We start from the raw sequence: 27,079 nt of genomic DNA, 5'->3' as shown, positions 1-27,079 counted from the left end.
CCCCCAGTGACGTGAGCTCCAGTGTACTCCTTTCTAACATGAAAATAAAAAGGTAAGAACTGAAGCTTTTGCGACATTTGCTATTTTTGCAACTTTTAATGTCTTCCGATAGCAGAAAAAAAGGCTTTTGTTGTTGCAATTTCACTTAGTAATGTATATGCGTATGGGCAACTGTGATTTTAGTTTGAGGATTTATTTTTTACTTGACTGCTACCTAACAATTTGCGACACATCACGTGTTTATCTGAGGCACACATGTAAGGTACTTGTTAACAATGGTGTGAGTTGGCTATGGATAATTGTGTCACTTTAGTTTGGTGTGTTCAACACAGTACATTGTACACTTGGAGACAGTGGGGTGAAATCAAGTGACTGATTTTTTTCTGCATTTTTTAAGATTCACTCTAACATTATGGAAGTACATCGCTTCAATCAACAATATTTCAAATGGAACATTCATGTAATTTTACATTGTATGCCCTTGTAAAATAGTTAGCATTTTTAACCATCAATTAGTACAATAAGTGTGCACCCTGGTCTGTTCAGAGGAAGCATGTGGACCAATGCGGTCTCAACTGTGAACCTTTCACAGCTGTGGCTTAGTTTGCATGTCACTGACACTTAAAATTAGGGCATTCGGAATAGATGTACATTAAGGGATGAACATAGTTCACAATGCAGAACAACAGTTGTGAAGAACAAAATAACAACAGAAGGAATAAGGACCAAGAACCACAAGGGTAGTAGGGAAGGAACTACCCTTGGCCCACACGGATGCCCCCAGTCCTATCTTTTTAGGTGAACGATATCAGAATCAGAAAATAAATCCACAATTTCTTCCTAGAATGTTCTATACATACAAGGTCAAAAATAACAAAAAATAAATAAATACATCTACAAGCTGCATCACATTGTCTCACTTAACCCATTCAATCCGGGAAAGCATCTGTGTTATTTTAGATATTGGCTATAGCACATTGGTTCTCAAAGCTGGGTCCTTGGGGGAGGCTCCAGGGGGTCCCCAGCAAAAGTAGTTAATATAGCATCACAATCATTTTAGCCACTAACCATTATTTTACTCTTTATATACGATATACAAGCTCATGAGCTTGTAGAGCTAGTAGATCTGGAACAAAATATTTTGAGATGGGGGCCAAATACATATTCTTTTGCCTTGACATGAAAAAGTTTGAGCACCACTGATATAGCAACATACGTTTTTCAGAAAACATTTTTAGAATCGACCTATATAAAATGACATAGGCTACTCAAAGAATTATGATAAGCCATTATTGGATATACAGTACTGTAGGTACAATGGAGTGAGAGACAGAAAACAGGAAGGAGTGACATGCATCAAATGGTCCGGCCGGACGGGAATCAAATCGAGGACCCGCTGCAATGTGGTTATCAGTTACGCAATCAGGTCGTCGCGACAGCATGTTCTTCGTTAGTAGAAATGTATCTAGCAAATAACGAATCATTATAGTAAACCATCCCGGTCGCGTGAATTCACATTATCATGTGTCTTCTGCAGACCGGTCCCAGACCAGGTCCATACAAGTGCTGGGTGGGCGTTTTGCAGAAACCAAAAAGTGGAAGAGCCAGTCAGCCTTTGTCAATCACAGGGTCCTGAGCGCAGACGCTGATTGGCTCTTCCACTTTTCGATTTCTGCAAAACGCCCACCCAGTGTCTTGGGGCCAGATCGGTCTGCAGAAGACACATGATAATGTGAATTCACGCGTCTGGGATGGTTTACCGGGCTAACAGATCATTGTAATGGCCATTCAGCTGAAGTGGAGTTATGCCTGAGTTGTGTGTTGTGTCATGCACCAAGAATAGCAGATCTACAAGCTCACAACGCTTCATGCTGTGATTAATTGTGAGCTTGTAGATTGACTATTTTCGGGTGCACCATTTGCAGCACTTCCACTTAGCCTACTCGGTTACATGTTGCCTTTCCGACATGTCGCCTTTCCGACGTTAACGAACCCTATACCTAACCCTAACCCTAACCGCACGCGGAAGCCACTAGTCGGAGTGGCGAGATGTCGGTATGGAAGGCGGTTACCAGCCTACTCATGCTTGTAAGCATGTGCCATCCCACCACCTGTTTAACAACATTCAATAAGTCTTTGACTTATCAAGTCTATGTCGCCATCTTTAACTTTTTCCCATTCAGAACTGCTAGACTTCTATGAATCCTTGATATCATCCAACATTTCTCTGAGGGATAGCTTTTGTGCACAGCAGTATCTTAGCAGAGCTATGCTTTTTGTAAAGTAGGCTAAGTGGTAGCTTGGCTTGCTATATTTTCCAAGTAGCTTGCTTAACACTGCCGAAGTCTTTTGCTTAGAGTCGGGCGGGAGCATAGAGTTAAAAAAGAATGAAGCGGAAACGAAAATCCCCTCCCATTCACTTACATGGAGTTGCTTACCCAGTGCATACTCCCTTTTTACCCCTTCTTCCGGGTTGGGAAATGTGACCGGGCGGGGCCTATTTGGGGCCTCTGCGCGTAGTCTTGCATGCGCAGTAGTGTCACCTCAGTGCGCAACCCTGTGCGCAAGCTTGTGCGCAAGCTCATGAGTCAAGCCCATTGGTCGAAACCGTTTTCACTCGTTCATGTGTCTGGCACCAGCCGTAATAAGCTGCAGTACCTATGCTCGGCCACCATGTCCATTGCGCTTCAATGCTCCCTCTAGGTTCTGGGGGCTTGGGCGGGAGTTTGAGAACATCCTTTAGAAAGGAGGGGGTTAACAACATGGATGGCTAGCATGTGCACATATTAGCGTTATGTCTCAAATAAACTTCATACAGCAATCTTTGTTATCTTTATTTATTATTTTCAGGCATATAATATTGCCACTTTAAACACATAAAACACTGAGCCCATGGCTCTGGAAATGTGCAGTTTGTAATTATCAAGGCCCAGGGCAACTTGACACAATCTCCACAATCTTTATCAAGGGGGCACATGTGAATAATGGGGAACTATGGGTATTTCATGCTGAAAAATAAGATCATGGAACCCCTCTGCTGGTCCCAAAGCATGGTCATTGATGATGTTATATGATAGCTCCAGACCAGGGCTGGATTTGACATGTCTGCCTAATTAGTGCGATTATCACACAGCTGTGCAGGCTGAGGGGCTTTGCGGTGGTTTTATCAAAAGGATCACTTACCCAGGGAATGCCTCGTCTTGACAGCTTACGCACTGTCAGATTCATTTAGGTTTGCATTGGGGAGGCTCTGTCCTCTGAGATATGTTGTAGATTTGATGGGGTCAGGCGAAAGTGGACGGGGGAGTTATGGAAGGAAAGCAGGGAGTTATTGCTCATTGCACATGAGTAAAATTCTGAAGCTTGATTAAATGTGCAGTCTTTTTCAGACAGCGAAGGCCGGCCTCAGACGTCACAACAGACCACTTGTTGGGAGCTGGGAGCACATACTCGGAAACAGCTTACCCTCAAATTATGTGAAGCATGGAATAATCTAAATTTAGGCGTAAGATTCTTACCACACTTATTTGGTCACCAATGGTGGAGTGATTAACAGAATTCAAATTGATGTAATTGCCTTAATCAGCTAAGGATTTGGTTGTCTTACCCACTGCGATAGATGCAGATTACAACAACGTTCAAATGTGTTCAAGGATGGCTTCCATTTATCCGGTTAGCTTTTAAATGTGAAATCAACGTTGCTACAGTGACATAGTAGAGCTCAAGTAATTAGTTGACATGCATATTCATAATGATAGAAAGGTTCTCATGCCACATATCCACTGAGAAACTTGCTGTTTCTTACCCTAGCCTCCACAGAACAATATCACATTCTCAATAAAAGAATCCTTGGCTTGTCATTCACTCAATCATTATATTGTACTCCAATACAATACATCATATTGCTCATCGACTCAGTGGTTAAGAAAAATGCCATTGGAGTGTGTGTGTGTGTGTGTGTGTGTGTGTGTGTGTCATTTCGCCCTGACTCAGTTCATCTCTTTTCTCCTCTCCTTGCTCTTGGGTGGGCTGGGGACTTCAGTGATCCTCTGGACCTGCATGGCCTCCCCAAGCCTCTTCGGAGTTTACCACCACTACCGGCAAGGACATCACGTGTCCAGCTCCGACTGGAGCGGGCCAAGCACCAGGGGCAGGAGCAGAGGCAAGACAGAGAGAGGAGGACCAGCAGGAACCTCCTGCAAAGCAGCACTCCACACGCCCCCACCATTAATGTCACGCCACCCCCTGGCCTGCCCGCTGGTGAGACCCCTCTGCCCATGGAAGTTCTCAAGGTAAGCCCACCTGTACCTGTAGGGAAATTAATAAGGAATAATGTTTTGCAGGACACTTGGACGTGGATGCCCTCCTGTGGAAGTGTCTTCCACTAGTCACACTTGAGCAGTGACTGGATACTTGATTTAAGTGTTTACAGGTGGAGTGTAAAGGTTCCGTTTCGTTTAGGTAACTAATTAAACATGATCACAGACTTCATTTCAGAAATTCCTGTGACTGTGTCACCTTCTGGGAGACAAATACAGCTCTTTCAGAGTGGACTGTGTTAAATCCATAGGGGGATTATCTACTGACAGAATTCCTCTGTTTCCAGACATTTGGCATTCAACATGTTTAATCCTATTTGCTCCACTACACTGATGTGTTTTCACTGCTTTGATTCCTGGTATGTCCAAGTGGACCCCAAAAACATGAGGATAAGAATACTTTTTATGAGACAAAAGACCTTCGCAAGTATCCTGGAAATAGATGGGTTCAAAAATAATTTTATGGAACGAAGTGGTAAGTAACTTACCAGCATTCTATTCTATTACTTAAAAAGACAACATTTACAGGGTAAGAGCCTCTCTTACACAGGCAAACTTGACACATGTCATGGCCATACATTATCGGAGTCTGGCATTCATTTTCAATCCCTTCGGCGTTTCAGGGTGCTGAAGTTTGGCCAAACCAGCTGCGAAAGAAAGCACACATTGGACATGTGCAGTATTTATACAGTGTGCAATTGGTTTGAGGGATTTTCTAAGCCTATGAGTTAAAAAGCGTCTTATCTCACTTCATCTGCCATTCATCACAGATATGCATGTGGTGGAATTATTTCTAATGTGTTCTGCAAGTTAGAAGATAGCTTTGCGCTTTGTATCGCTGGGTGACAGGCACATTCTTTTGAGGTCATCAATGACATCAATTGTAGAGTTGTGTTATACTCTTATGAGTCTTTGACATTACAGTGTTTATTGATAGCAGACTAAGCAGAGTATCATAATCTTTTAGTACTATCATACTTGATTATTTCAGTATGAAATTCCAATCCAGCCAGGGTGGAACGTTGCACGTGGTCCTGCATTTAATGATTTGTTTTATGCCTTTGTGTTAAAAGGAACCTTCTCTATTGTTTGATCGTTTTTTTCAGTGCCTGATGATAATGATAGTAATACTAATATTATTACTAGTACTAGTATATTCACCTAAATATAGTGTCCTACTTGGGTAAAACTAGCATAAATGTTGTCGTTCATACTGTATGTTACCTGCCAAAGAGTTGATTATGAGGTCTTGGAATCGTTTTATCGGAATCTGGCATGTCAATAGTAGATGCTATAAGCTGTTCCATGTGGGAAAGTAGGACTGATTTTAAAGTTGGACAACATTCATGTCATTCTCACATCTGGCTCTTGTTTATTGCACAGAATACTCAGGGAAATCCTAGTTTCCCGGGCAAGCACATACAACACTATAGTGCCAGTTTGAACTTGACCTGTGTGTGGATTATCAAAGACCCTCCAAAGCCTTGCAGGCAGGCAAAATTAGCTTAGAGGTACCAGGCAGAGCTGCTGGGCCATGAAAGTGAAAACATTAAGCTCAGATGAGTTTGTCCAAAGGCTGAGAGGGACCCTTAATTAGCCAAGTCACCTCTGACCCCTGCAAGAATCGAGTAAGGAACAAGTTCAGGGATCAAGACAAAGGCAGGCACAGTTTTACCACACATTCAACACTAAGTCAGCAAAGAATGTTCATAATTAGGCCCATTCTTCAGCTTGTTTAAGAAAAGAATACTACTGCATTGAAATGATTGCAGGATCATCCAACAAATGTAAAATGACAGAAAACGTATGGTAACTAATCATTTGAAATGGTGGCCGATATCATACATATTACTAAGAACTGTGCATAATTCATGTATAAATGTGCATACCTACTTAAATACCACCAGGAAGAAACAATGACCATTGGCCAGTCTTTCTCAGATCAGAGAGGTTCATCTTGATTGAGAGAGGTTCATTTGGATTTTTCTGAAGTTGCTTATACTTCTGAGCCATGTCTTTGTTGCTGTTATTATTTATTTCACGAACACTTTGTGCAGAACAGATCAATAATAAATACTGCAAAGCATTTCATTACTTTAATTTAATTTAATTATATTCGCTTAATCAGTCATTTCATTGAGTGTTACTCTAGTGAATGGAGTCTCAGAGACATATTTCATTCTTTTCATCCAGAGACAGACATATCTCAGAAACGAACAGCATAAAACTATTAGTCAAGGTTGACAAGAACGAATTTACTAGCCAATATAACATACAACGCAACTCTCATTGTGTTTTGTCAGATCAGAACGTCCTGTTGCTTGTCTGTGTCTAGTGTACTTTTGCTCCTGCTCCACCCCCTTCAGTATCTCTGCAGGTTTTTCAACGTAGATAATGAATCCAGTGCTCTTGTACCATGTTGAATCAGATAATAAGATAAGGGACTACTCAACTGAGGACATGTAGTCTACAATGATAAACGTCTTTGTTCTTACCCTGGAGTGGACACTTCATGAGACAACTCAGAAGAAAGAATGGCTAGGAGCACTCTCTTTATTGCAAACCAAAGATTTATTGGGGCCAATACAGGCTGATGTTTCCGGCGCTGTACGCCTTCTCCAGAGTCTATGGGGGAATGCCACTTTCTAAGATCTATAGATAGGCAGTCTATAGATCTTAGAAAGATCTACAGTAATAGTAACCAACAGTAATCAATTAAATAACATATGTACTATACATATCCATATGTTCAAACTCATATAAGGCAGTGAAAGCACATAAAATAGATATACAATTCCCACATTCTAGAGTTGAACATAAAACATTAGGGTACAAGGTCACAAATATATACTGTAGAGCTTCGACAGTCACTTTACAAGAAACAAGAAAGAGACAGCTGTTCATTGAACCCTCTGGGCTCCACTGTGTCCAAACTGTGGATCCATAAGGCCTCCCTTTTGAGTAGCCTTTTCACAACATCACCAACTCTATATGGGTATCGCTATAGAGAACGACTTAATTCCACTGCCAACAGCAGTCCCTCAAAATACCACGTTCCACCATCCAGTAACTCCTAAAAATGATGTTCATAGTGCATTGTTGTGCAGATACTGTATAACTTCAAGCCTGATCCCACACCCCAAATCACATCCAGATACAGTATGTTATCATTTTGTTTACTTAGGGGGGCCTTGCACAACACAATTTTAAAAATAATATTGAAACTACATTTAAAGCTCTTTGTGTAATACACTCAATGGAACTTGTGTTTGGAATGCTCACCTCTGAGGAGCCATGCCGTAAGCACAACAGGTTTATCTGATTTAGGCGGAAACATGTATGCAGAATGCAATAGAGGAAAAACTGCACTGCTTACTCATTGAGGTGTAAGTTTATATACAGTCAATAGTCACACCGAGCATAAGTTCTACCTCTGTGGTGGAAAAGCAACAATGTGTCCCTGGGTGGGCTCGAACCACAAAAAGACACATTTCATTGTTTCCTTTTGGAGCTAGAAAATGTGTCTCGTAGCCTATACTGCAGTCAAACCAAGAATATTATATTACAGAATGCAAATAACTTTTACTACTGTAATTAGAAAGTTGGCTTGAATGAAGTTGTTACTGTTCATAGAGGCATCACAGACACAGGCACCTAAATGTCATCGTTCTAACAATAACCACCCATAGGAGGACAGTTAAGCTGGAATGCTTTCCAATTGGTGCTTTTATATTTCAACAGCAACACTCCAAGTAGATATGTGTGGTTTCTGGTGTCTATTCCCTTCCCACAAAGTAAAAAGCATGCTGGCTCCAGAGGTATGTCAACTCCCATGATTTGTTTGATCTCTCCCTGAATATCACGCCAAAATGTATGTAATTTCGGACAATGCCAAAATATGTGGGTATAATCACCAATCTTCAGACATTCTCTCGAGCATAATTCTGAGGTGTTGCCGTATTTTGATACGTACTCATTTTAGTTTTCCATTTTAACTCTCTCCAGGTAGCCTAGTTAAATCATAGATAATTAGAAACTCTGCAGCCGCATGAGGGCTCAGGTCAGGATCATATTACATAACAATGTATTGATTAATTAGAATGAAATTAGCTATGTCTCTGAAACAGTGTTCAAAGGAGTTGAATATGTTATTTAATACTGCAGTTTTTATTAGATTAGAAGCCTAGTAGTTATTTTTGTTTATGTTTACAGTTAGATGTTGGATTGTTTGTGTCTGTAAGAGTGCATGAATAAATTCACTTTAGATGAGATAGAGCTTTAGATGTGAAAGGCACCTTAATTTAACTCTTGAGTTTAATATAAACTGGCCACAAAAAGTTCGGAAACTTAACTTCAGTCGATTATTTCTCCCCTTTAACAATACCAATTGGGATTGTATTTTATATTTTTTATTATTGTTGATTAGTCACCTTTACAACGAGGTACAGCTTATAAGGATCGAGCATCCGTGAAATGAGCAACACAGCAAAATGTGTGGGTGGCACCCCAAAAGGTTTGACAAAATCCCCTGCAATATTGTTCTATTGGCATTCAAGTGCAGGCAGGTGTGTGCCAGTCACAGGTGTGTGCCAGTCACAGGTGTGTGCCAGTCACAGGTGTGTGCCAGTCACAGATGTGTGCCAGTCACAGGTGTGTGACTGGCACCTGAGCATGGGTCCTGCAACTTTGTTGAGTTGAGTTTGTTGTACGCTCCATGCAGCAACACTGCCCCCATGGAAAGATGCCACGTTTGTAAGGCCCGTGCAATAGAGCAAGTGGAAGCTTGTGTTCCGTTATGCAGAGTGGCAGCATTATTTGGTGTCAGCCCTCATTTCCAAACATAGGACCAAGTTCTGTGAGACTGGTGAAGTCAAAAGAAGACAACACCCCAAGAAGACCGGTTCCTCACCCTTGCTTCATTAATTGTTTTATTAATCCATTAAGACCACATCCGTGTCATTTTTAGATTTCTTTGGCTATTAAAACAATTGCAGATCTACAAGCTCATAGCGCGGCCCGCGCTATAAGCTTGTAGATCTGCTATTGTTGGAAAAATCGTGAACATTTTTGCATATTATATATATCTTTTTTTTTAAGCGAACATTTTTAACTCCAATCTTTGCTTCTGGGGGGGGGGTCCCTGGAATATTTTGAGAAGGGGGTCATCGGCCAATTGACATGAAAAAGTTGGAGCACCACTGATATAGCGACATACTGTCAGGATTTAGAAAACATTTTAGATATGTATTTGAGCCCCATCTCAAAATATTTTGTTCCAGGGACCCCCAGAAGCAAAAATTGGAGTTAAAAATTATGTTTGCTTTAAAAGAAATAGCAGATCTACAAGCTCATAGACATTCATGGGCACTTTTTCGTTTTTGTTTATTGTGTAGACTGGAGACATTTATTTCTGCTTTCCAAGTTCCGATGCCGGTTGTTTATGTGCAATGACTGAGAAGATGTACAGTAACACCTAAACATGACTGTTAAATATATTATGAAGCTATAAAGTTTGAGTAAAATTTTAACAAAATGAAGCTTCAGTTTCAATATGATTTGGTTCAACAAACTCTTCCTATGGGACATTCTGCATAATTCATGTGCTCAAAACCCCATCCAGATTTGGGAATGTAATTCAATTTGAAGTATAGCAAAGAATGATACAGCAAAAACTAACCCCAAAGAGACTTTCTAAACAGTTGACTTTTAAATACCATCAGATTTAGCTCCACGTGCAAACTTTGGTGGTTGGGGTGACCTTTTCTCAAAACTCCAGGCACACAGGGCAGAATAAAGCTATATCTTTGTGCTCTTTGATTTGGGGGTAGACTCTGAGCTCAGATAGCTTGCCAAAGCCCAGTAATGAGAAGCCTTTTGTTCATTTCAGTGAATAGAAGACACTTGAAGATGCAATCTGATTTTCGAGTAGATTCTTAAAGGAGAATATGTTTCTTGAAGACAAGGAAATCATGACAGAAAATGATCATTTGGGATCCCTGGTGGCTCAGCCAGTTTGTGCACAGGCCATGCACCTAGTGAGCGCAAGGACCCAGGATTGAATGTGACCCCAATCTTGTCTTACATGTCTCTCCTCTCTCTACCCTTATGGTTTCCTGTCTCTCTACAGTGCATTTTACTGTCTGAAGTAAATCATTCAAATGCCAAAAATAAATCAAAAAATATATAAACATAAATAAATGTAATAATTATTATAATGTTTAGAAAGTTTAAAATCCAGATGTGTTTTGCAAAAATCTGGAAAACAATCAAGAAGTCAGTAATTATTGTGTATTATAGCCCTAAAAAAAAGCAAGGACCAGAACTTCCTCTTACAATGAGTTTCCTAAACTGCCTAGAGCTACATGATGAATGGTTGTGTGTCAAAGACAGAGCTATTTCAAAATGCATGCCAAGTTTCGATTTGAGCAGGATTTCTACCAGAAATATTATTTTGTCTGTCAAATATCTTTCATGACAATACAACAAAATATTTGCTTTATCTGCAGTGTCAGTTTTAAACGCAAACCTTTTTACAAATAAAATATATTCTGATTAAAGGATAGGTTCACTCTTTTTCAACCCAGACCATATCACCAGTAGCTTTAGTATTAAGAACCTGCCTTATTGTCTAAACAGTCCAACAGGGCAAATCATTATTTAGGCTTTTAATGATGAACCACTTTTTCACAAAAAGTGATTCGAAATCAAATATTACTGTATATATATGACAAATATGTTCTGAATAAGCATTAACTACACAAAGACTTATTTGAAGGCCTGAACTATTACCCCGTCTGACCATTTTAAGTCCACTGAGAAGATTCAGCAGAATGGTACATTTCTCAATACTGAAGCTATCAGTGGTGCTTTGCTACGCATGATTATAAAAGTTGGGAATCAATAGTCACATTCTGGGTAAAGAAAAAAGCAAAACGATCCCTTAATGAGCATTCCAGTGATTTTATATTTATAGAACTCAACTAGAGCTCTGTCACTGAACTGATGATTGATGGATTTTGGGGCATCTTGCCCTCATAGCATGATGTGAGCATCTTTTGTTTAAATGGTTTCCACTGTCACAGCAAGTTTGGCTGAAAGACAACATGTCCCCACATTAGACATGATAGCAAAGCTCTGTGGGTTTATGTAGCAGCTAAATTAGGCTCCGTTGTTTGACACTTAAACACGTGCATGTTCCTAATCCCATAAAGACTGGACGTTTCCCATTCTTGGGAGAGAAGGTTACATTCTTGCCAAAAGATTCTATAGCCATAGGGTTAGGATCAGAGAAGACTCTTTGTCCCAAACTCCTCTATCCTCAAAGTACCCTATCATCACAGTACTGTAGCTGCAATTGCTTTTTCTTAATTCCTATTAGAGAATTGGAACTAAGGACATTGGGCAAAAGAGCAAACCAATTCCCCTGCAGCTATGGTGGCCTAAATAAAGGTTGAATGAATGAAATGGTGGAACCCAACACATAGATATAGCGATCATTTAAACTCAAATGACCTTATTGTTCCCAACCCAGTAGGCCTATACTGTGAATATTCCATTTTTTATTTTCTGTAGATGACTTTATACAACTCAAATGATATGTTTTCATTATCAATCCTACAACTAAAAGACAAAAGGCATAAATTGACAGTTGTAGGCTAATTTTAACTGATACATTAGTTGCCAATCACAGAGATGCAAATATGCCGGCACACTATATCTGCATATACGTCGGCAGACTATATTTGCATGTTTAAAATATACCATTGGTCCCATAAACCAGACGGAAAGGCGTATCCCATGGCTTGAAGGGACGACAGCTCTGTAATTATTAATTCACAGAAATGACATAGTTCTCGTTGATCGATTTGATTTAAAAAAAAAAAATCCTTGTCCAGCTCAGTATGCACAATAAATATGACGCTGATCAGTCTAGTTTCGAGGACCCCCTCAAAAACGAGATGCTGCATCTCAAGGGGATTATCCTCCAGTGAATTTCAAAATAAAATAAAATAATTGTATGTGAGATTAGCTGCTGACAGACACACACAGACAGGGATGAATGTATGATTGAAAACAAGCGTAAATGTAAAAAAGCCCCCAAAAAAGCAAGAGAGAAAAAACTAAATATTCTATAGCCATAGGGTTAGGAACAGAGAAGACATCTCCATGTCCCAAACTCCTCTATCCTCAAAATACCCTGTAACTAAGGACATTGGGCAAAAGAGCAAACCAATTCCCCTGCAGCTATGCTGGCCTAAATAAAGGTTGAATGAATGAAATGGTGGAACCCAACACATAAATATAGCGATCATTTAAACTCAAATGACCTTATTGTTCCCAACCCAGTAGGCCTATACTGTGAATATTATTTTTTTTATTTTCTGTAGATGACTTTATACAACTCAAATGATATGTTTTCATTATTAATCCTACAACTAAAAGACAAAAGGCATAAATTAACAGTTGTAGGCTAATTTTAACTGGTACATTAGTTGCCAATCACAGAGATGCAAATATGCCGGCACACTATATCTGCATATACGTCGGCAGACTATATTTGCATGTTTAAAATATATACCGTTGGTCCCATAAACCAGACGGAAAGGCGTATCCCATGGCTTGAAGGGACGACAGCTCTGTAATTATTAATTCACAGAAATGACATAGTTCTCGTTGATCGATTTGATTTTTTTTTTGAATCCTTGTCCAGCTCAGTATGCACAATAAATATGACGCTGATCAGTCTAGTTTCGAGGACCCCCTCGAAAACGAGATGCTGCATCTCAAGGGGATTATCCTCCAGTGAATTTCAAAATAAAATAAAATGTGAGATTAGCTGCTGACAGACACACACAGACAGGGATGAATGTATGATTGAAAACAAGTGCAAATGTAAAAAAGACCCAAAAAAGCAAGAGAGAATCACATTTACAGTATAGGATAGGAGTAGCAGCAAAGTAGCAAATAAATAATAATAGCAGTAGTAATAAAGAAAAAGAAAAAGTGCATAATGTTGGGAAGGGAATTGAGTTGATATAACAGCACTTTATCCTTTTTTTCTATACTACCAAAAGTGGCAGTATATGCCTTTTTTTCTACTGGTTACCATAGAGTTTACAATACTGTCTGTGTTCATTCTTATGACAATGTAAGACTAGTCTAGAAGCTCTGTCCTGGGTAATTTGTAGTTTCCTCAATGCACTGTTTGATGCAGAGGACCATACAGGTGAGCAATAGTCCAGCTGGTTTAACATTAGTTTAAGGTTTAATTACTTGTCCTAGAATGTGTGCTGGAAAATAGGCAAGACATTTTCTTGCTATGGAGATGCCATTGCCCATGTCCCCATTAGTCGTGCCAATGTGTTCTATCTATCATTGACAGTCGACAATCTATTATTACACTCAGTGATTTAACATTATCCACCTGTTGTATCAGTTAATCAAACAAGTACAAACTCAGTGTAGGCAATAGGCATAGATGACAGTTGTATCCCTAGATCCCAGAATAATGGATTCAGTCTTTGAGATGTTTAGTACTAACTTTAGTTTTATCTAATCAAAGACTACATTTTACTCAGAAGATATTTGCAGCATAATAAAGTGTGGTATCCCTGCTTTAAATGTGTGCACTTTCCGCAAAACAGATGGCAAGTCATTTGTAAAGATGGAATACAGGAGTGGTCCAAAGCAGCTAGACTAAAGAGTTCAACTCTATCCCTTCACAGATAAACACGCTGCCTTTGTAATAAACCCTTTGTGTTCTGCATGAAAAATAACTCATGAGATACATGGCACTTGATCTAAATCCACAGCATTTTAGTTTACCAATTATGATTGGTAAAATGATCTATAACATCAAATGCCAAGCTAAAATCGAGTAACATGGCACCTCATCTTAGAGTTGTAAAACAGAGATTGCAGTCAAATAAATCTTAACTGTTCACATCAGTTTGCTGAAGAATAGTGATGGGATTGCTAGATCTGCCCAGATACTAAGATATACTATGCCATTACCATCCTTTAGACATGTGTATGTATATGACATATGGGGCCGGAAATGTAGTCTGCTGTGAGACAAAGTACCCCACTATTGAGCATGTCAGTGCCCCTGAGCCATGTTCAGGAAGGGCCTTCAACAACTTCCTCATGAAGGTTGCATGTTTGCGGGTTTCTCTATGTGTGAAGCTGCGCAAATTAACATTAGTCATTTTACAGTAACTAACTTGCAGTCATCTCCATATCTAGCTCATATCATATTTGAGCAGAGGGGAAATGTCCTTATAGTCCATGAGCCAGAGCCCCAAAATTGACAAATGATTACCGAAAGAGTGGGCAAAACCAAACCTATATAAAATTGTTCATAGGGTCAGTACGAGTAAATAAATATATGATAACCTCTCCACAGGAGCAGCTTTTTCATGGTTATCACACATTTTGTGATTTTCCCCATACGTACATGACAGGTGAAAAAATGACAAAATTTAAAAAAGAGTTATCATAAAGAAACTTCCTGAGTTGATTACTTACATGAAGACAATGATTTTTCGTATTACAAGTTTTCTGAAATTGTATATTTAAATATTCAAATTAGGCATTATATAGGAAAATATGCCCAAATTTCATGGCTCAATGTTGGGGCTCTATGGACTAAACATGAAATAAGAATGTTGACTCTGGCTTTGTCCAATGTTCCAATGTTGTTTCTGGAAAGTTATGCAAATTTGGGCATATTTTCCTATATCCTACTATAATTCTAGTAACCTCTGTGCGTTTGTAGTGGAGGTGTTTGTAGTGGAGGTGAAGCTACCCGGTTCTCCTCACTGGCTGGACCAATTGCTCTGATTTTGCACACAGCCATTGACCATTACCATCTGAACTTAACTGTGAAGCCCGTTTTTCAATTTCATCAAATCTCAGCTTCTTATTAGCGCTTTTCTGTCAAAGAATGTCGCCATGGTTACGGGGCTGCCCAGCTATGGGACGAACTGCCTCCCGGGTTGCCAGATCATGTGCGCATATCCCCCCACGGATGCGTCGACCGGGTATGGTCTAGTAATGCCTAATTTGCATATTTAAATATATAATTTCAGAAAACTTGTAATACGAAAAAATCATTGTCTTCATGTAAGTAATCAACTCAGGAAGTTTCATTATGATAACTCTTTTTTAAATGTTGTCATTTTTTCACCTGTCATGTACTGTACGTATGGGGAAAATCACAAAATGTGTGATAACCATGAAAAAGCTGCTCCTGTGGAGAGGTTATCATATATTTATTTACTCGTACTGACCCTATGAACAATTTTATATAGGTTTGGTTTTGCCCACTCTTTCGGTAATGAAATCTTGTCTGGCTCATGGACTATTATGGCTATATGTTTTTGTCGGTAAGAAAAGATCAGCATACAGTAGGCTAGTTAAGAATTTTGTTACAAGTTAATGAAGTTGCATGAATGGAGCTGCTTCTTTTCGGGGGTCAAGGAATACTGAAAGGACAAATGTTATTTGTCCTCAAGGCAGGAGACGAACACGTACACCCATGTGCTTTCCTTTGGAAGGTGATAAACCTCTCTGTCTCACAAAGAGTTTATGAATAAAGCGGGAGACAGTGTTGCTCTAGGGAGTGGAGAGATGCAGCTCTTAATGACTGCCCTTAACCCAAAGGTTTTGGCTGAAGGAAAAGGCCACAGCGAGAAACAGAAACAAAGAAATGCTCTACCATGAGAAAACAAAGAATGCTTTCTCTGACTTATCGATGAAGGTCCTATCAAGCCAAGGGGCATTTCCCCTGCGTGTGTTCACCTCTCCATGTCAGAGTCACGGTTTCCAGTTATCCAAACAAAGACGCTATGCTGTGTGCTCCAAATGTTCGACAGAGTTTACTGCAGACCTTTAGGTTATTTGAAACCACTGATATTGCTACATCCAAATGAGGCACGTAAATTACCTCTGGATACAGTACTTGTTTTGACTGACTGTGTCGTACAATGAACAAACATTATAAAATGATATAGGAGTATATTCCTTGACTACATGAAAGATTCCTAGAATGAGACTTTGCTTAACCATGTGTTTAAGGAGAATAAGCTGTGTGCTTATGCATTCATTGATAAAGAGGAAACATGGTACTGTACATCATGCCCAGAAGCAAAACCTCTACACTCCATAATATCTATAATGAGGCGTATAAAGATAGCATAAGTAAGGAAGGTTATGGCAATGTTTCAGAAAACATTGGTGCTATTTTTCTGCTATCAGTCATTACGGAAAATTACGGAAATACATTTGCTATGTTTTTTTAATGTGTCCATGGCCAAAAGAGCATGCACATCAAGTAGGTTGTTGTGCGACTTGGAACAATCACATCATTATTTCTGGACATGTCTAGAAACTGGGAGAAGACATGTAATACTGTTTAGTTTTCTATAGCTAACAGCTAACCATGGATTGTCTCTATTACACTCATATGCTGATGGCATTGAACAGTAAAGGAAGCGCATACAGTACAGTAGCCTACTGTACATGCCTCTCTATACACATAAAATGACATTATGCATCGCATTACATTTACATTCATCATGGGTGTATCAGATAAGAAGTTGCCTGGAGATATATTGACAGTAAAACGTTTAGTATTTGTTTTTACACACATGCAATACATTGTGCTATAAATATTATATAAAAGATACTGTATACGTCTACATCAGGAATACTAGGACAAGCTGAATGGTATGTACACTTACCTAAACAGTGTGGTTTCTTTAATAGATTTGTAACAGTCACTGGACTTTAGTTTGTTAGTTTCTCAACAAGGCTCTTGCTAACTGCCATTTATTCATACCCTAAAATGGCTTGTTGGTTTTGTTTGTTGTTTAAGAGTATACAATAATTTGAAAGAGGGGACGCTACACTATACTAAAATTTAGTTTTTAGTACCACTTTTTCCACAGACAACTGCAATATCCTGTTTAAGATGACATGGGCTAAAATATAAAATGTCATTGTGTTCATTTAGATTATTTAATTATAATTTGATTTTTAAAATATGCATGTCATGGCCGATCCAAATACTTGTTGGCTACAGCAAACTAACTTGCATTAGTCTCACTTTATGCCCATTATCACAACAAAGGGTGGAGAGAGTCCTTTGCATTTTGTGTTTTAATATACCGTAATGGGTCCTGGGAAAGGCTTTACGCTCTCATAACATGGTTTTCACATCCATCCAGATCTCTACTTTGAATGGCTAAAGGCTTGAAGAGGAATACTACACAATGTAGCAATTAACAGCATGATGTTACAATTATAAAGTAACTGTTATGAAGTACAGTAGCAGTATACTTTCTGTCATACAAATGCAGTGCCTGAATGAGGCCGACCGGCAAAAAGGGACAGCTTCGAATAACAAGTTAGATTTCATAATATGCCAAAAGGTCTGAACCAGATCAAAATGTTCTGTTACAAACGGCAAGTTTATTTCCCCTCATCTCCACAAGCAGACACCAAGTGGTGGTTCAGTGTACTTGTGGTAGTTCAGTGCCTCCACTTTATAAATAGAGGCCCAAACACCTTTACCATGATTGAGTGTGGGTGCCATGTGTCTTTTGAATAACCTCCAACAAAGTTGCAGTTTCTTTCTATTGACTGGGATTATGGTGTGCTTAGAACTGACAAGATGGATGACAGATCATCAGACAGATATCATGATTTGAAATATTTATGGCAATATAATGTGCAAATATTTAACATGATTTAAAGACTAGATTTATGATTTTGTTTTGCAACATATTGAAATAGTCTCCGCCAGGACGAAAGGCATGGCGAGAGAGTATGTTTTGCACCCTGTCCGTCCGTCCTTCCGTGTGTGCGTGTGTCGTTCTGTCTGTGACTGTGTACAGCTAATCTCCAGCACCGTTGGCTTGATCGCAGCGAAACTGTACACACACACTCCCTGGATGCCAGAGCAGAACCTCTGCCCCAATTATACATGGGCCTATTCTAGCGCCACCAGGAGGCCGATTTGTGCAAAACATTTTTTTTGACTGTACTCCTACAAATTTTGTCCAAAAATCTCGCAAATCAGTACACAGTATCTTTATAGTCATTACACAAAACTGGTCGAGTTTTGTGTAATGACGAAATGCCACTTGGTGGCGCTATAACAGGCCGATTTGTGTTTTTACCTATAACTGCACCGATCTGTGTAAAACTTTGTATGCGCACTTCCTAGAGGCCAAGGAAAAACCTTTACCCTGCATTTTTCACATCTGCCTTTTATAGTGTCACCAGGAGCCGGAATTATGTAAAACATTTTTTTATATTAAGCCTTCAGATTTTATCCAAATTTCATGCACATCGGTACACATGATCTCTATAGTCATGTGATCAAGATGGATCTGTTTGATTTTTCATGTTCCATCCTGATTGGCTAAGATTGACATCTAAAATTTGCAGGAGTGGCCGTTTTGAACAAAATGCCGCAAATCATGAACGCAGCATCCGATTGTGGATGAAACTTTGCACACACATTCGCACTATGTTAAAGAACAAATGCCACCCTTTTAACATTGCCCTATTATAGCGCCACCAGGAGGCCGATTTTTGCATTATTATGCATTACTCCTACAAATTGTGTCCAAACATCATGCAAATCGGTACACAAATCTGTACACATTATCTCTAAAGTGATCCAGACGGTTCCGTCTGATTTTTTATATTCCATCCTGATTGGCGAATTCCGAACATTGCTGGCCCACAATAACCTACCTGACCTTGCGGAGACCTGTGCTCCGAGGAGCATTTTTTCGAGTTTGTTTCTTTTTTTGTTTTAAACCAAGGCAAGCAACATTCACATCATTCTATGGATAAATGACTGGGCAATTGATTGCAACCCTTGTTTCCTGGTGGTTTGTGGCTCAATTTAGAACCTTAAATCCATAACAGTAGACAGTAAAATCCTGAGTGTTCATTTAACTTTGAGATTGAACAAATACACCCTGGATGGATAAATCAAATGGATAAATTAACATGAGGATTATACCCCTTGAAATCTATCTTGGACACCATTGCAGTTTTAATCTTTTCTGCACTAACATACGGGGAGACATGTAGAGTGAGTTAGACACTGCATTTCTAACACGCTTGGGAAATCCTCGACATTGAGAATATTGATGGAAGCATCAATAAATTGAAAAGACAAGCAAATAAATATAAAATAAATAAATAAATAGGTATTTATGTATATGGCATTGTATTTGCATTTGGTTCTAAATACCATGTACGCACATTTCGATGTTCCTACAGCCAGTTTGTAAAGGCACAATGGTGTTGATTGTATCCATGGTGCTCAGAACAAATAATGTTTTATACGAGATGAGCATAACTAAAGATGAAACGTTACTTGGCCCTCGGCGAGCTTCAGTTTGCCGGCTAGTGGCCCTCTTGCAGAAAGCCCTCTTTGTAAGATGGAGCTTGTGACGTCAAATGAACTCTATATAGACATAAATTCATAGTTTAGCTAGAACAACACAACAGTGGGAGGATGGTTGTCTTTCACCTCCCCCTTTTCTTATTTTGCGTAACTAATGATCTTTACATCCTTGATAAATTAAGCGGACTAGTGGCTCCTCTTATTTGCACATTGGCTTGTTGCTTGTTGTTCACTCTGTTAACTGACCACTCAAAGGGATTATCTTCTGCGCGTAGATACTTGCTTATCATTCATTTGCTTAGAAAATGTTGGAGATGCTTGAATATAGCCATTATCAGGTGAGATGAGCTACAATGTTCTATATGTTTAAACATGTTATTCATAACAGCGACTATGTAACTTGTAACTTGGATGGAATTAGAAATAATATGTAAATACAGCAATGTGCAATGCAATTTACTCATATGAAGCTATATTAATGTTTACTGTTTGCTGTATTGCAACATCCTCTAGCACATTATGAGGACTCAGAATAAATGTTCAGTCTGTGATGACTACAAGTTTGATGCTGGTGCTCTTTAACCCAAAGCATAGTACTATGAATGGACCCACTGTGTTGTTTTTATATCACTTTATGGTGCATTAAGCCACGGACTGATCTTATTACTGGCCATAGCTCACTGTTGCTGGCGTCCCTTGCGATCAGAGTTTTGCATTCAGCATGACCAATATGAATGCAGCTTGTGGAGCTTGAGAGGTGCTGTCATCTAAATGTGGACTGTGTTTCTCACCGAAAAGAACTGATTTAACCACATTTCTTTCATTCTTCTTTTTGGCAAGCGACATGGTCATACGACAAAGTATTTGCGCATCGCTCTGCACTTCTGTACTTACAGTAGCACTGAGGTATATAGACTTGGGAAGGGGTTACCTTTACATTTTTTTTATTACAGATTCCTGATTGACTGCTTAAATTTGAGCTCAGTCAGTACTAAAATGCACAGCTTCCTAAATGCTTCCCTAAAGCTAAATGTGATGTGTGTGATTAGTGCCACACACATCAGTTTCTGCTATGGTTTAGCCACAGGTGAGCCAGGTACTCACCTGTCTAGAAAGAGGAAAGTTGATGATGCCTTAAAGATGATCATCACTGCTGAAAACAAAACAAAACATCAATTTATTTCAATTTTACTTTTCTTTCTTGCTTGCATAGCCACAGACCCACCTGGAGAACCCCACTAAGTACCACATCCAACAGGCTCAGAGGCAACAGGTGAGGCAGTATCTCTCCACCACTCTGGGAGGAAAAGCAGGCAGCCAGTGCCCAAGCCAGCCCCCGGAGCACGGCATGCCCCCCGGGCCTGGCAGCAGCGCCCCCAACAGCCCTATGGCACTGCTCACCCTCAGCTCCAACTGTGAGAAGGAGGTACAGTACAGTATAAGGCAAACTTTTTCATGTCAAGGACCCCCAAATTAATATGTCCCCCGGACCCCACTTTGAGAACCAGTGGTACCTACTGCATGTTATATAGAATACGAAGAACAGTGTGTACAATCCAACATGTGCATGACAAAATCTACAACTTTATGTTTTGTCATGTATCCAGTGTCATATTTTATACTGTATGCCAATAGATATGTTGTATGTTATACTTTTCATGATATTTTGACAAATACTTTTCACTTACAGACATATTTTAAGTCGCAATTTTAATGCGTCATCTTTTGTGTTGCAGATGGACGATGTTATTGATGATATCATTAGTCTTGAATCAAGTTACAATGAAGATATTCTTGGACTTATGGACCCAACGCTCCAAATTACAAACACGGTAACTAACTTTAAAAAAGGCCCCTTTGCCCTCGCAGCACTTGTGCTTTATCTATTTAATGTGTTTGCATAATTCAAGACAAATTATATCTTTGCATACAGTACATGACATAATTGTGACTGATTGATGTTTTTTCTTCCATACAAGACCACATATTTGTACACATATGTCAAAAGGATAAAACACAAAAAAAGCTTAAGAGCTTATTTCCATTGTGGTCCTTTGAGTAAATGTGTGTAAACTGAGTGCCACATGTTTGGGGGTGTGGGGGGTCACAGAGACATACATACAAATAAAATCAATAATAAATACATTCACACAATTTCAACGTACTAGACAAGTGAAATAGCAAAGAACAACATGCATGGGTACTGTAAATCGAGAATACATTGAACAAAAAATGTTTTTGTCCATACTGTAGCTCCCTGTATCTGGTAACCTTCTGGATATGTATGGAAACCAAGGACTTCCACCACCAGGCCTCGCTATTAGCAACTCCTGTCCCTCCAATCTACCCATCAAAAGGGAATACGCAGGTGATTTCTCAAGTGCATATAGTGTTTACACGCATACTTAGCAGATCATAGCAAAAATAAAAAGGATTTGCCACTATGTTACTTGCAGTAAATAAATACATATAATATAACTAATATGGTCAAACTGTACTACTATTTGATAAAACAAAGTTAATTATTTTCGAAATACTCCAGCTTCTGGCATGATGCACGTCCTGGACAAGTCTGGACCCTGTAGCCAGTATGAAAACTATCAAAGGCAAGAGGGCTTTCCAGTAGGTAAGCAAAGCAGAACAAACTATTTATGAAAGGTGTTTTAATTTGTTATCCAGTATTTTTGTATTTTAAGTATTATGTGTATAATGAAATAAATGTTATCTTCCAGAGTCTGAGGTCCGGGCCCTTGCAAAAGAGAGGCAGAAAAAAGACAATCACAACTTAAGTAAGTTACCCTGGATGTTTTAGAACTAGAAGATGGCTCAGATGTTTACGACCATATTTTTGCATGTTCTCTAATATGGTCATACTATTGGTCAGCCTTCCATATTGGGGTTATTATTATCATTCCAATATTCCCATTTGATATCAAATCAAATTGAATGTTTTACATTCAATTATATAAAACAGTGTAAATACAATTGGTTACCACAGCGAACATGGTAACATGGCAATTGTCTCTCTTTAGTGTACATTTGAGTGTGCATTATAATTTGATGTTTTGAAACTCGCTATTAAACCTGTTGAAAAATGAACAAAATTCTAAAAGAATTGTAGCTATTTTGGGCAGGATATATAAAAAAGTTGTTTTTGTAAAGTGATGATTCTTTTGTTGTTTTTACTTTACATATATCAAAGACCTGATTCATTAGATTTCTGTACTTTTCTGTACTTTATTTTTTACAATTGACGTTTAGTTGAACGAAGGCGGCGGTTCAACATCAACGATCGCATCAAAGAACTCGGAACCTTGATTCCAAAGTCAAATGATCCGTGAGTATTTATTCATCCAATCTTATTTTTTTTTTACTATCCTAATTTTCTTGACCTCAAAAGCCTTGGAATGTGACGGGTTTTTAGCACCCAGGGGCCTTTAACGAAGTCTATGTTGTCATGGTCAGCTGCTTAGCCGACTCTGACTGGAAACGTTTGTCCCTTGTATGCCTCAGGGACATGCGTTGGAATAAGGGCACCATTCTGAAAGCCTCGGTTGACTACATCAGGAAGCTCCAGCGGGAGCAGCAGAGAGCTAAAGAGCTGGAGTGCCGACAGAGGAGGCTGGAGCATGCAAACCGTCATCTCATGCTGCGTATACAGGTAAAGAGGCCAAGCTACCACACCCACAGTACACACACTTTAAAATCCAGAGTGTTCATTTAACTCTGTGTACAAATGTTACATTTGTACACTCTCTGAGTTACAAATGTAACCAAATACTGTAGATCGGGTCGATTAGGGTCGATTTTATTAATGGATAAATTAACTGTTGTGGGAACTATGTTACGGAGCATGTGTTGCTTGAACAGTCTGACCAATGCCAGATGTTTGGGTCTGCATGCTGATTCCGATTTTAGTCCTAGACCGGTGATTAACAATGTTTTGACAGGTATTTTGTTAAAAAGTGCTTGATTTTGTAATCAGTTTGAAAAACGAGGATTTTGAAAGTTTTGAAAATGTTCGAAAAAAAAGGCAGATATATGGGTCAAATCGATATATGAGTCGCGCCCTAGTTGCTTTCGCTTCCCCCTCTCTATCATCAGCTTTCTGCTATACCATAAAACGTGATAATTTAACACACATGACTGTTACGCTTGTTGCACTTTCAGTTCAATTAAAACTCAGGATTTGTCTGTGTACTATCACCTATCTAAATGAAAGTAAAAAGTCTTGATGACATGAGATGACATGGCATGTTCATTTTGCGTATTCTTCTAGGAGCTAGAGATGCAAGCGCGTGCTCACGGCCTCGCCGTGGTGTCCTCCCCCTCCATGTGCACTTCAGAGCTGATGGCTCGGGCAATCAAACAAGAGCCCTTGTTGGGTGAATGCCCCGCAGATCTCTACCAGCATTCCTCGATTGGGGGTGACATGTCACCCCCAACCACCTTGGACCTCAACAATGGCACCATTACATTTGACCAGATCCACACAGATGCCAGCGGAGACATTGGATCATACGGAAGCTCCAAGAGCAGCAAAATGAAGGAGGTGGGGGTGAGGGACATCACCCTGTCGCCCATCACCCCAAGCGACCCCCTGCTGTCGTCTGGGTCTCCCAGCAGCTCCAACTGCAGCAGCCGCCGCAGCTCCAGCTGTAGCATGGACGATAAAGACCTCGGCTGTTAGCACTGCCTGACGCCACAAACCAAAATGACAGTCCTATCTGTAGCATTCCCTTCACTGAGGCCGCTGCCATGACACAAATCCTCTTCAGTTTGCATTTAAGAGTATCCTTGAAGCTACTACGAGGTAGAAAAGCTACTGAGTTGCTTTCGCTTTTCCTTCGACATTTCTTAAAGGGAGATACCACAGAATTTCCAAAGTCCCAGGTTCGATTCCAGGCCTCAGCAAAGTGTCAGTGTCCCTGAGCAAGTCACTCAACACCTAAATGCGTAGAGGGCAACAAGTAACGGCTGCTCACTACTCCTAGTTATAGGATGGGTAAAATGCAGAGGCCATCTCATAGAATGGCTAACTTCCAGCAGAGATAGCTTCATAAAGTAAAAGAGGTTCTTTAGGTTTTAATGACATCACAAAGTATCTTCTACTTTCCTTTTTGGATTAAGGATGAACTGCTGTAGGTCAACAAAATAACATATGTGAATTCGTCAATTGACTGCTAAACCCCTTTAAGTGGGAATAATATGCCAAAAGTTGACTCGTTATTGTTCAACCCCCAGTGTCCCCACATTTGGCTTCTCTCTCGCAAGGAAAAACACAAAGAATTCACTAGTGTTTGGAATGGTTTGAGCACTGAGTAATGGACCCTTTTCACACTAGATATTTTGACGTCAACACAGCTGAGGGTAATAAGGTCAATTGTGGTTGTGTTTTATTTAGAGCCAGTATCAAATTAACTGCACAGGAGTTGTCCATGTATTTCCCCCCCAATTTTAAACTTCATTAAATCCAAGATTATTTCTTTTTTTTAATTATTATTTTGTTGTTATACTGTATTGTTGTGTTAGCACAGTCTCTGCGGAGCATGTCCCTCCAATTGTTTGCTGCTTGTACCTGTATGAGTAAGTGACAAATAAATCCCACTTGATTCTCTTGATTCTTGATTCATGGTGCACAGTAACACTTAAATGAAACACAGCCACAATTAGTGTAATTAGGTCTACCTTTACCTGTTCTGGGGTGCATTCATAAATACGCTCTGAGTATCTGCTAAGACTTCTGAGCATTCTGAAATCAGTTAATTTACCAACAGTCAGAGTAGATATTTGTTAACTAACACTGCCATTTTCAATTTTCTTAAATAAAATGAATTAAAAGGCAGTTCATTCATCCCATTGATTATTACACGTTTTGTTACATGCCAATGTATGTTGAATACTGCCTAGAGCAGTGGTTCACTTTTTATCTCAAGACCCAAAAAAGAAATTAGACGTTTGCCCGGGACCCCAACTAGGGAAAATAGCAGATCAAGATCAGAACAGCTCAGGTTGTGAGCTTGTAGATCTGCTATTTTCACTACTTTTTAAACTTTTTTGGTATTTATTCATGGAAATTGTTAGATTTTTTCATTTTATTTATGAAATACTTTTGTTTGTTTTTTTAATTGTTGTTAGATGCTGGCTTTTCACTCAGAGTTGCCAGTGTGCACTGCGCGTGTGCTCCGGAGCTCTCATAGTGTATTTACGAATGCAATTCACCCAAAATGTGTGATGTGAAAAGGCTCCATTAGTCATAGTCGTAGAGTTTTATCAATATTTTGGGATATCTAATTAGACAATTGTGCTCCACATGTTGGGATTTAACTAAAGAAATCAAGTTACAGAATATTTCCTTTTTTGTAATTCGATGATGGCTCATTTTGTATATTTATACATCAAAAGGTTGTGATTTTCTGCTGATGAATTTTCTTATTTATTGCAGTCCTGTAATCATGCTATATATTTGATCTTCTCTTATTCTTATATGATCTCAGACTTTTAGTAGTTTCATCCTAGTTTGCCACACCATACTGTATGTATGGAATAGATAGAAATGACATTTTATGTTCAACAAGAGCCTTAACAACTTACAGCACTGTGGGTTTTATCACCCAAAATCAGTCATGGACTGATTCATAATCTCATGAGAAAAGCACTGGTCTTCAACAGTTTAACAACCACTCAAAATAAAAGGGCATAACTTAAAATGTAGTGTATAAACAAATGCAATCAAACAGGGGTATACTGATGGCTTGTATGTGACTATTTGTTCGTTGATAATGAGCAGTAACTGACTGGACCTTAGAAATAAAAACATGGCCAGGGCCATATATTGTGTGGAAGTACACATTAAGATAAAATTAACAACTGTTGAAAACCATTTTTGAGAACAAGCGTGCAAACCAAAATGTTTTTGTTTTTTATTTGTCTATGCCAGATATAAAAAAAGAAAACATTAAGCAATTGTAAGGCTGATATTTATTGTATAATTTCCCCTCTTCAGAGAGAATTTATTTGCAGAGCATATAGTATAGATTTGTTATTCTTATGCAAAAGTTATAATGGCTATATTGATAATGTTCCTATACCAGATAAATATGTCTGTATTTTGTAAGTCTGAAATAACCACTGAATCAAATTAATCAAGGAGTAACAAACATGTATCTGTTGAACTCAATACTGAAAAATATTATTAAAATGTATAGTTCTTATCATACACGTATATTGATTCTTTCATATTCAGTATACAGTATATAGACCGACAGGTGACAAATTAAAGGAGAATATGTCTTAGTAAGGTGTTGGGCCACCATGAGCACCAAAACCA

The 27,079-nt window shown here is 39.1% G+C and overlaps 1 protein-coding gene across 1 annotated transcript; it reads left to right on the top strand.

The window, feature by feature from the left end:
- On the top strand, nt 1-25,541 carry mitfa (melanocyte inducing transcription factor a). Its single transcript, XM_084062556.1, has 10 exons — nt 1-52; nt 4,043-4,292; nt 20,963-21,175; nt 21,486-21,581; nt 22,003-22,117; nt 22,292-22,375; nt 22,482-22,538; nt 23,011-23,086; nt 23,263-23,410; nt 24,029-25,541. Exons 1-10 carry the CDS (start codon nt 39-41, stop codon nt 24,437-24,439), a joined length of 1,464 nt encoding a protein of 487 aa, XP_083918682.1. The 5' UTR covers nt 1-38; the 3' UTR covers nt 24,440-25,541.
- Nucleotides 25,542-27,079: the final 1,538 nt, after the last annotated feature.

This window comes from Gymnoscopelus microlampas, assembly GCF_963454915.1.
Source record: "Gymnoscopelus microlampas genome assembly, chromosome: 7".
In the NCBI taxonomy this organism is placed as follows: Eukaryota; Metazoa; Chordata; class Actinopteri; order Myctophiformes; family Myctophidae; genus Gymnoscopelus; species Gymnoscopelus microlampas.
Note: the sequence above shows the minus strand (reverse complement) of the source record. Positions and strands in the feature narration are given on the sequence as shown.

Coding starts and splice junctions, on each gene's coding strand:
- mitfa (XM_084062556.1), top strand. Junction 22,376..22,481: donor GCAAGAGGGCTTTCCAGTAG/GTAAGCAAAGCA, acceptor GTTATCTTCCAG/AGTCTGAGGTCCGGGCCCTT. Junction 23,087..23,262: donor ATTCCAAAGTCAAATGATCC/GTGAGTATTTAT, acceptor TGTATGCCTCAG/GGACATGCGTTGGAATAAGG.